The sequence below is a fragment of the Tiliqua scincoides genome, chromosome 5 (assembly GCF_035046505.1).
Source record: "Tiliqua scincoides isolate rTilSci1 chromosome 5, rTilSci1.hap2, whole genome shotgun sequence".
In the NCBI taxonomy this organism is placed as follows: Eukaryota; Metazoa; Chordata; class Lepidosauria; order Squamata; family Scincidae; genus Tiliqua; species Tiliqua scincoides.
The window spans coordinates 137207334-137218611 of NC_089825.1; the positions used below are offsets into that span (position 1 = coordinate 137207334).

The following is an 11278-nucleotide window of genomic DNA, read 5'->3' on the forward strand; positions in this document are numbered from 1 at the left end:
GGCAGGATCAGCAGCTCTAGCAAACCATATCTGCTCCCCTTCTCAGGCAAGATCTTCCAACATAGGTCTCCTTAAACTTGTGCCAGCAATTTAGCAGACAGAGGTTTGAGTAGACCTGTTACAGTGGCTAGGGATTTCCTCAGGGCAAGGGAACAAATGTCCCTTTACCTTAAGGAGACCTCGATTCCCCTGCAGGATGCAGTATATGCCACAATGCTTCAGTGCAGTGGCATTTCCATAGAACTGGCCTGCCCACCCCAGTTAAGGTCAACTCAGAAGTAAATCCCACTGGGTTCAATGAGACCTACTCCCAGGTTAGTGTGTATCAGATTGCAGCCTTAGCCACAATTAAATTTTGCTATTTTGGGTCCACATCATTTAAGATTTCTTAATTCCTTCTTCTAATTAGCTGCCCCCTTTCATTCAGTTCAGGCCTCACGATGATGATGTAGCACTTGGGGGAGAAGATACAAAACAGGAGCCCCAAACTGGAGGTCAAGATGGAGAAGATCTCCACAGCCACCAAGTGTTTTCCTTTGGTACTCAGGTAGGTTGGCACAAAAGACAACCAAACACTGCAAAAGACCAGCATGCTGAAGGTGATGAACTTGGCTTCGTTAAAGCTGTCTGGCAACTTCCTGGCTAGGAAAGCCACAACAAAGCTGATTATGGCCAGGAAACCCATAAAGCTTAAAATGCAGTAAAACATGACAGCTGAACCTTCATTGCATTCCAGCACAATTTCCCTTGCCATTGAGTGCATATCAAAATCGGGGAATGGGGGAAACTTTGCTAACCATACAGTACAAATCGTGGCTTGCATTAGGAAGCAAGAAAGAACTATGGAGAAAGCCAGTCTTGTCCCCACCCATTTCCTCATGCTGGACCCTGGTTTGGTGGCCAGGAAAGCCAGAACCACAATGATGGTTTTGGCCAACACACAAGAAACAGCCACTGAGAAGATGAGGCCAAAAGCAGTTTGTCGAAGGAGGCATGTCAGTTTCTCAGGTCGACCAATGAACAGGAAAGCAGAAAGGAAGGCGAGCAAGAGGGAGGCGAGAAGAACGTAGGTGAGGTTCCGGTTGTTGGCTTTGACTATGGGAGTGTCCTTGTTCTTCATGAAGATCCCAAGCACCAAAGCAGTGATGAAAGAAAAGGAAAAAGCCAGAGCTGCTAAAATGATCCCCAAAGTTTCTTCATAAGACAAGAAGGTCATTTCTTTTGGAACGCACAAAACCTGGTCCTTACTGGGATATTGATCTTCTGGGCAGTGAAAACAGTCGTCCATGTCTGAAAAAAAGAACAGGGGGATTTTCTATAACTGGGCCCTCAGGATAGAGTTCAGTGATGTACTTAAGCATTACTAGAAAGTCCTGAATCAGGGCTTTCCAAACCCTGAACCAAGGGCCAGATCCAGGGTTTGGGGAAAGTCCTTTTCTCCATGAGTAGAGCTTAGCAGTTTCCACGTTGCAAGCATTTCCAGTAGAACTGGGCTCTGGGACACTCTGGGCAGTCACATCTGCCTGGATGTCCTGTTGCACAGCCTTCTGGGCCACCGGGAAACAGAGGCAACTGCCCAGAGCATCCCGGTGCCCAGATCTACTGGAAATACTTGAGACACAGAGGCTGAATGGTAAGTTCTGTTCTGGATGGGGACTGCATTTTCGTCAAACAGCAGATGTGACTTTGGTGACAGCTATCTTAAATGAGTGCTGAAAGGTTCCAATGCAAATATGTTTCTACCTTTCTCAACCAAGTATATTTGGCAATCCCAGTTAACCACGACCAATACAGGTTGTTGGCTCCTGTGGTTCATTACCAAGATGCATTATTCTCACCTTAGGCAACACAAAGGAGAACTTTTCAATACTTTCAACATGTCTGCATAAGTCAAAAGTTCCCTTTTCTGTTTCTGTGAAATGGGTGCTGCTGTACCCAGAAATGCACATATCACTGATTCCATCAGCCCAGGCTCTCTGATCAGTATTCATCATGATGAATTCTGAACAATTGTTTAAATACAAGGGAAATGAGGCTTTTGGGGGGTGTGAACCGTCAAGCAGCGGCGAGGTAGATGGAGGCATGGGGGAGGTGGAGAAGTGGCATTCCGGGAAGGGGGGAGATGGAGGGAGGGTGGGGAGAGAGTGGGGAGAAGCCGTTCCGAGGGGAGGGAGTAGGGTGGGAGGGAGGCAGGACCAGTGAGGCTTCACTCCACCAGATCCAGAGAGCCTCTGTGTTGGGCTCAGTGTCCAACACAGAGGCTCTTGAGTCTACGCTGACCTTTGGGTTGCCATAGAATTGAGAACAGGTCCAACCTAATTATACGCAGATTTTTTATACATGGATTTGACTCAACACGAATGGCCCCTGCAAATGAGAAAGAATGTACTGATCCCTGGAGAAGGGGAAAAATGCACCCCTTTAAAATCAGTTTAAAAACTGAACAGTCCTTTAACAACAGCCTCCTTAATGAGAGAGAGAGAGAGAGAGAGAGAGAGAGAGAGAGAGAGAGAGAGAGAGAGAGAGGACAGCAGGCTAACAATCCATCAATCCTTCTCTCTCCTTCAGACCCCTCCCCTTCTCCAGCATTTGAAAGAAACATGATCATTTTATATTGGTGAAGGGAGGGGCTGAGTGAAGTGCTGATGGATTGTCTTCTTAATGACTGTTATCTTAGAGTCAAAAGGTCAGCAAGGCTGTTTTTCAATCACTGGAGCAAAGAAACTTTTTTTTAAAATTGATTTGCTATAGTGCATGTTTTTTTTTATCCACATGACTGCTTGCAACAGAACCCATGCAAATAATTAGTCTCAACCTGTAGTTCCACCGCAGGGCTACTTGCTTTACTCGCAGGGAAAGGGATGAATGTTCCCTTCTTCCGAGGAGCCACCGGCTTCTGCCTGGAGTGCGCTGAATGTGGCTGCAGCCCTTTTTGTCACTGCTGCAGTCCAGTGCGCCAGGCTGCTCAGGACTGGGCTACCCACCATAGAAAAATTTCTGGATTATCATCAATGTATTTGATGAACTCTAAGCAGGGCACGTCCTACCATTCTGATCTGAAATCTTCCCTTCTGGACATTGGAGGCAATCATAGCAGCAAAAGGGTTGTCCTTCCACCTTTCTCCTGCTATAGCCAGAATGGCAATGGCCATTACATAGAGAAAGGGGTTTTGCCTGTCCGTAAACAAAAGCAGAAAAACATTATGAAAGCATTTAAACATACTATATGTTCAGAAGACATAGTTTGGACTTTATATTTCACTGATCACTTTACTTTTAAGAACTGAGTAATGCTGGCATGACTAAACGGAACTGGTACAAACAGAAAGTTGCAACCTGATATTCCTGACTTCTGCCTAAATAATGTAGGCTTTATTCACAGATGTCCAGCATTTGGTCACATTACTTCTAGTTAGTACTAAGTGCCCTACAATGTCCAACTCATTGGACATAGTGCGGTAGAGGTTGGGGGATATGACAACATTCATCGGACAATTATTTTTACTGTCTCCAGACTTTATCCAAAGTCTTCTCCATTGGAACATATGAGTGGCAGGTTACCCCTTGATTAGTGCTCAGCTGTTAATTCCATTGTTTCACATGATTTCATGAATCATACGAACAGCAGTATTGCCCTGACAACATTCTCATTCACATGAATCATATAAACCTGGCAGGGACAACATTTTGCAAAATGAAGATTTGGGGTATAGAATCAGTATCTGGGTCAACCTCATCTGATTGACAAGACACAGAGATAGAACGATTTCAGTGCAATTGGGTACAGGCTATGTGGTGAAGCTCAGCTTGCAAAATGGTGAAAGGGATTCTTTCACCTTGAAAGGTGAAGTCTCTACCTGGTCATAGACGCTGGGCCACACAATGGCATCTTCAGCAATGGTGAACATTTGGACCTTAGGTTCCATGGGGTCTATCCTTCCGACTTTAACTCTACGAAAGCTCTGGTTTGCGAATGTGATCCAGTTGATAATATCAAACCCAGCTATTAATTCCCCATTTTCATCAAAGGAAAGTGTGTCTCCAACACTGTTGTTGAACATGGAACTTCTCAGGTAGCGGTGGAGCTAAATTGATGCAGAAGAAGGCAATTAATCATTATATTCAAGAATGTGGAAATACCCAGAGCTAATGATTGGTCAGAAAGTATGAGCAGCATCTTTATGTAAGAGAATGTGGATCTTAATACTACAGGTATGCGCCACTTAGATATATTCTCTTAGAAACATTCTTAGATACATACTTAGATACGCAATTAGACCATTAAGTGAACATTCAGTCCAAGCTATTGCCTTGTTGTGCAGACACTCCCTGCCAGTCACTAGTTGGCTGCACAGGCTACTGGAGACAGACGCTTTCTTCTTTGCATTAAGAGCCTCTCTGTTGTGTAAACAGACCCTTTGCTGCAGGCTATGGGAAATGTGATTACCTCATTAAGAGCATCTTTATTGTGCTTTGACCACCGTCATATATGGGGTCTGTCGTTAAACGAAGAGTTGTTAAGCGGTGCACACCTGTATTTCATTTGAAAGGTTAAAGTGAAACAATTCAAGATAGTGTAAATCAAGATTCTTTCAAAAATATTTCAAAAATATTTTAAATAAAAATAAATTTCTCTCTACATACTTACATGATGTATAAGTGTTCATAAATGTTAGTATATATGTACAGCAATGTGAAAGTGTACATATATGTTAATATATGTACTAAAGTGTGCGTAATCCCACCAAAACTGTATTTTAATATAAAATAAAATCCCTCCCCCCCCCCCCCGTTAACATTCCGGAGTCATTGGTGCAAATGACGCCACTATTGCATCTCTCTCACAACTCTGCTTGAGCTCCCACAGCCACAAATCAAGGTTTTGTTGTTGTTGTTTTGTATTTTTAAACAAACAACAAATCAAAATTTCAGGGCCAAACTACTCATTGAAAATGGCAGGTGAATTTACTCTTAAATTCCAAAAGTTTAGTGCTGACATCAATGGAGAATATTTTACAGATTTATGGGACAACCAACAGTGGTTGCACAGATAGAGATGATGTGCTCTGGACATTACCTGCCATGGCTGCTGATTCAGAAACCTCAATCTCTCATTGTTCACTTTTGTTCTGTGGTTCAACTGGGATGAATGAAGGGCATGCAAAGCATGTGCCACAGCATAGACTGCATTGTAGACACTGTAGCTGTGGGAAGTCATGCTCACTTCAAAGACAGATGTGGGGAGAGTCTCCAACTTCTCCTCCCCACTGCAGGGATTTCCATTGTCATTGTCTTTGTTAGAGTCGGGGAAAAAACAATCAAAGGCCTGTTCCCAGAAGAACTTGATAAAGCCGTCTTCTCTATCTGAGGCAGGATTTCTGCTCTGAAGGAATGTCTGAAATCCCAAAACCTCCTTTGAGGGCACTGCAAAGGAGATGGCGCCATGCATGAACTCCACACTGAAGGTTCTTTCAAAGGGAAGTGATGTGAAATCCGACTGGGCCGGCATAATCCAAACTTTGCCTTTTGTCTTCATTGGTGCATCCTCATATTCTTTCATGAGGGGGAACATTCTAAAAATTGCAGTGATCTGAATTTCACCATATAAGAGCATAACAGTGGCAGTGCTTCCTAATACCATTTTGTATGCCCCGTGCCACAACTCCACCGTTTCATAGATTTCATTGGAGAAAGATTCTTTGGGCAAGGCTTCTACGAAAGCAGAGCAGATGCCTTCTTGGGTGAATGTGGGGAGCACGTTCTGAACAAACCACTCTCCACTGTCACTAGGTATATAAATCACCCCAACCCACATCCACCTGAAATGCAGCAGCAACTTGAGAAATCCCTTATATTGATGGTCACTTTTTGGAAACACCCGGTGAAAGAAAACAGCCTTGGTTTCATGATTCAGAACTGGGACAGAGCCATATACAAGCTGGAGAACATTAAAAAATGGAATGATACATGTCTACACAGAAACAAATGCTTGTGTCTCTCTTTCTGTGACAGAGTTATGAGAGTACAGGTGGGATCTTGGTATCCACAGGGGATCCATTCCTGGGCCTCCCATGGATACTGAAACCCATGAATAAGTGAATATGCAAGTCCAGTTCACTACGACCACTATGATCTCTGGATATGACCACCAGAGTCTGGAGGTGTTCTGAGATACTCTTGTCTTTTGTGCTCCCTGAGGCATCTTTTGGGCCACTGTGAGACACAGGAAGCTGGACTAGGTGGGCCTTTGGCCTGATCCAGCAGGGCTTTTCTTACCATGTGAGTAAACAAGGTTTCACAGATCTGGAGAGATGAAAGGCATGGTGAAAAGATGGATGCTATCAAAAGAAGGGAGGAGGAATGTAGTGACTTCAGAGAAAGCAGGACTCATTACAGCCCTAAAGAGAGATGGTAGCTGGGGGAAAAGGGCATGAGAATGCACAAGGCTTCCCGATGTGGGGAATGAGGTGCACTAAAGTTGTAAAAACATGCCAATAAATTAGAGGGAGAAGAACAACTTATGTTCTTCTCAGACCCTTACAGATGCACACTTGTCCAGATTCTTTCCAGAACAAGGCATTTGGCCTCCCTCCTTCCTCTGTGTGACTTTCAATGAGGAGCAGCGCTGTTCATAGATGGCTTAGAGGGTTCCCCTCCCTTGGCTAGGGAGGAGGACTGAGGTTCCCCCACCCTTTCAGCTTGACTGACTGGAGATCCACACACAGCCTCTCCTCCTCCTCTGTTTGAAAAGAACAGGAGCGGCAAAGGAAAAGTGAAGAGAAAGGGAGGTGGGGCACCCCTCCTCTCTTCCTAGACTGGGAATTGCCCATTTACATATCAGACTTCTACATTCAGCCTCTCCTTCCCAGCCCACACCACTCATGCTCACTTCAAATAGAAGCCACACTGAGGAGAGAGAGAGAGGCTGCAGGCAGACCTCTTGTAAGTAGGTCCAGCTTTAGGCTAATTGGACTGATTGTTGCAAACTGGGCCCTGTGCTAGGAAATTTGACTCTAGCTTAGTATATGATTTATATTAAAATGAGCTTGGATACATTTGGTGCATTAACTCACATGCATTTTTTAAGCAAATGTTTTGATTGCTTTCCATCCTTTCATAGGTAACATCTATAAGTGATATTTATAGCTCTATGATGATACTACAGACTGTGGCTGTGAACCTGGGGCCCCACAACAAATGTTTCCCCACAGCTTCTAAAGTCAGCTCTACTTCTAAGTAGAGGGAAGGGACATGTTGTCTCCCCAGTCTGCTTGCTTACTCACCCCCCAGCTACCCTGTCCCTTCATCTACGCAGGTGCATGTACAAATGAGCCTGGGGGTGGCAAAATTGGGGGAACACAGGCTGTCACTGGCTATCAGGGTAATATTTATGAATGGGAAGTTCACTGTCCTTATAAAATGTGCTGCTTTAAGAGCCATAGATATTTGTGCATATTGATCTAACTCTCATTCCAGATGATCAAACAACTGACCCTCAGCTTACACTTGTCTGCAGTTTAATGAAATCTGATGGCAGCTTACCTGTGGTATCTTGTAGTTGCACAGAATATTTGCTATGTAGTTCCACATGGGAGAGTTGGGTCCCCCAGTGACAGCTACTACATTGTCTTGTAGGTCACACTTGTAGTTGGGTTTGAATTTGCCGTTTGTGGAGAGAAGTCCTAGCGAGGCAAAGTACGTCCAGCTAGCTGAGAAATAACTATTATAGATGTTGAAGCCCAAAGTGACATTGGGTAAGATCTGGGGATTTTCATTTATCTCCTTCACGGCAAATTCCAAGGCCAGGATATGCTGGTAGGTCTGAATATATACCCTACAATGAGAGTTGCATGTTCTATCACAGTGGGTATGTTTAAGGATAACACTTTTTCCACTTTGAAATCCAACATATATTTGGTAATGACACTACAAAAAAAGAATAGCCACAATCGATGAAGTGCGAAGAGCCATTGGCGCCTAGACCTGGAATGTATACTTCTCTGAATCATAGCTGGCAATTCTGAGTGACTACGAAGAAAGTGATATGACATTGCAACACATTTACTCCACAATATGACATTAACTACACTTAAATTTAAGGAAGCTTTGCTAGACGCAGTGGAGCCTCCCGCATATGGAAGCAATCATGGAAAGGAAGCACAGAAGGAAAATCCATAGATGCTTGCCAGCTAGACATTTTTTTTAATTACTGCAGCTGCCAGGACTTGCACCAGAGGTTGGGGTACTTAGGCAGCTGCCCAAAGGCTCACTACTTATCCATGCGACTGCATCTGTGCCCATTTCCTTCAAGTTGTGTTGGGCAGAGTGACTCTCTCAGGGACCACCCAGAGAGGAGGAAGCCAATTCAGGGTGGTTTACACAAGTGTCCCCAGAAGCAATGCATGTATGTTGGCTGTGAGGGTGGGTGGTGGGGGGAGCGGGTCAGGAAAGGGATGGAATGGGGCGCGTGGGAGAAGGGAGGACGGGAGGGGGAATGCAGGAGAGAGGGGATGGATCCCAGTGACACCGGCATATGGAAGGACTCCATCCCCATTACTTCTCCTCTTCCCTCTCCCTTACTCTCCTGCTGCAGCAAAATGGTTGGAACACTCCAAGGAGGTACATTGGGGCAACAGAGACTTGCCCCACGGGTAAGGGAACAAATGCTCCCTTAACCCCTGCTAACTCAGTAAGTGGCACTTTTTAAGGGGGTGCCCTTCTTTTATTTAGCAGGGGGAGAGTAACTGGCCCTCCTCACTCCAGCAGTGTCTTTTCTAGTGGCTGTCTGCTGGTGTTCTTTTGCATCTTTTTAGATTGTGAGAACAGGGAGCCATTAGTTGTTTGTTTGATTTTCTCAGTAAACCGCTTTGTGAACTTTCTGTTGAATAGCGGTCAATCCATTGACCCAGCTGCATTTCTAGTTAGGATTCAGCTGTTTGCTGGCATTCATATGAAAGTCAATTCAGAATTACATCACTTGTGAAACGTGTTCTCAAAATCAATACAAAGAGCATCCTCGGCATTCCCGTCACCCACTCAGCTAGTCAGCCAATTAAAAAACACATTTGGAACAATTTAATGCTGCATTACACGTCATACAAAAAGATTCACTTGATGATAAGGAATTTCTTAAAATGCCAGCCTTGCCATTCATTCCCATTGCAATCATGACTATCTCAATCCCATCTCAACCTGCCCAATCAGTATTTCTGAGCATAATATCTGAAAACATGCATGAAATGTTCAGGAAAGTCAACTCCTTACAGGCGATCATCAAGCAGTCCCTGAGATGGATGTCTTCTGAAAGTTTGTGGGTCAGAAATCAGGTAGCTTTGAGAAATAATGCCACCAATGATGAAGTCTCCAGACTCATAATAACTGTAATGGAGAGGAACATGCTCGCCTCCGGCACACTTCGTAATAGGGGTACTGTACACTCCTTGAGGCAGGCATGTTAATAGTAACACCATGAATTGCAACATCCTCTAGGACTATCTACCTTTTGTAAACCCATTCGCTGTATCCAGATTATGCCATATATTTAGATGTTTCTGAAGGGAGCAATGATTCCCATGAGACTTGGAGAAATTGGTCAAGTCATTATACTTAATTTGATAATGACAAGGGGAGAAAATCATCTCCTGAATGTTATGGACACCCTGAGACATTTCAGAAGAAAACATGTTGATTTGAACCGGGTAATCTTGGCAGGAGCTGAAAGATGTAATGAAAGCTAAGCCAGAGACAATGTTCTAACCCAATGGTTGCCAAACATTTCAGTGCCACAACACATTTCATCCTCCCCACCCTCTTGGCAGTGTTGCAGAACCATTTGGCAGGCCCCAGAGGCCTAGGCTGGGTCGTGCCTGGCCCATGACTCACTATATTGGCAGCTGCAGGCCTCAGAATGCCCTGCAGAAACATTGGAAGCAATTTCTGGTAAAATGAGAAGTTGTGTCCACAAACCAAAAGTTGCTTCTAGTTGGTTCTGTGGGACATTCTGAGGCCTGCGGTGACCAATAAAGTGGGTCACAGGCCTGGTGAAGAGGACTCCACAACTTCCCAATTAGGCATTGCAGCACTACCAGGAGCATTGTGTTGGGTCTGGCACACATGGAGTTGTGACCCACCGCACATGGACCCACAGTTTGTGAAATGCTGTTCTAACCCACTGCATGGGAGGGACTCCAGAAATGAGGTCTACATCCCCTGTTGGGCATTTATTTGTACAATCAAGTTTACAACACTGCACCTCTAAGTACATTGGACTAACTTTTGGTAAGAAACAGTTAACTGGAACTAGATTGGGTCCACAAATTTTAGATATTATATTCCTTTCTTCTTATCAGTTGCCCCCGTTCATTCAATTCAGGCCTCAACACATTTGCATTTCAACACATGAAGCATTTGGGGGCAAAGATACAAAACAGTAAACCAGCCCCAGAAGCTAAGATGGAGAAGATCTCCACAGCCACCATGTACTTCCCCTTGGTGCTCAAGTAGGAGGAAACAAAGGACAACCAAACTGCAAAAGACCAACATGCTGATGAACTTGAGTAGTAGGAAGTACATACCTTAAGTCAAACTAACTTTGACAGCTGGTCCCGCCCCTTCTTACTGTAAATCCCGCCCCCTAAGGGGGTTCAAGTGACCCCTCAAACAACTTTCCCCACTGCCCCCCACCACTAGGGAGGGTTTTGGGGACATCCCGACATTTGGTTTGGCGGGAAAAGGAGCCCGCCAATGAAGTGTGGGAAAGGGGGTTCATGTGACCCCTCATACAACTGGCCCCGTTCTCCTCGACCGCTAGGGAGGGGTTTTGTAGCACCCCGACATTTGGTTTGGCGGGAAAAGGAGCCCGCCAATAAAGTGTGGGAAAGGGCTTCATGTGACCACTCAAACAACTGCCCCCATTCCCCTCGACCGCTAGGGAAGGGTTTTGTAGCACCCCGACATTTGGTTTGGCGGGAAAAGGAGCCCGCCAATAAAGTGTGGGAAAGGGCTTCATGTGACCCCTCAAACAACTGCCCCCATTCCCCTCGAACGCCAGGGAAGGGTTTTGTAGCACCCCGACGTTTGGTTTGGCGGGAAAAGGAGCCCGTCAATAAAGTGTGGGAACGGGGTTCATGTGACCACTCAAACAACTCGCCCCATCGCCGCCGACCAATAGGCGCAGGTTTCATAGCTCTCGGACCACCGTGTGGAGCCAATGGGAAAAAAGGGGGGAGTGGGAACAGGTCCGGACATGTCCTTGTATTTAAGGCCCAGGGCCTTCGGG

The 11278-nt window shown here is 45.1% G+C and overlaps 1 protein-coding gene across 1 annotated transcript; it reads right to left on the reverse strand.

The window, feature by feature from the left end:
- Positions 1–388: 388 nt before the first annotated feature.
- Positions 389–9482, reverse strand: LOC136654336 (vomeronasal type-2 receptor 26-like). The gene is made up of 6 exons (XM_066631299.1): positions 9265–9482; positions 7543–7720; positions 5078–5938; positions 3858–4085; positions 3048–3174; positions 389–1290 (listed from the first exon to the last, which is right to left on the reverse strand). The coding sequence occupies exons 1-6, from the start codon at positions 9480–9482 to the stop codon at positions 389–391; spliced, it is 2514 nt and encodes an 837-aa protein (XP_066487396.1).
- Between the last annotated feature and the right edge of the window lie 1796 nt (positions 9483–11278).

Excerpts from the sequence above, each read along its gene's own strand:
- LOC136654336 (XM_066631299.1), bottom strand. The coding sequence starts at position 9,482 with ATGTTGCAATTCATGGTGTTACTATTAACATGCCTGCCTCAAGGAGTG. Across the intron at positions 5,939-7,542 it reads GCAACTACAAGATACCACAG|CTTGTATATGGCTCTGTCCC; the intron begins GTAAGCTGCCAT and ends AATGTTCTCCAG. Across the intron at positions 3,175-3,857 it reads GGCCCAGCGTCTATGACCAG|GCAAAACCCCTTTCTCTATG; the intron begins GTAGAGACTTCA and ends GTTTACGGACAG.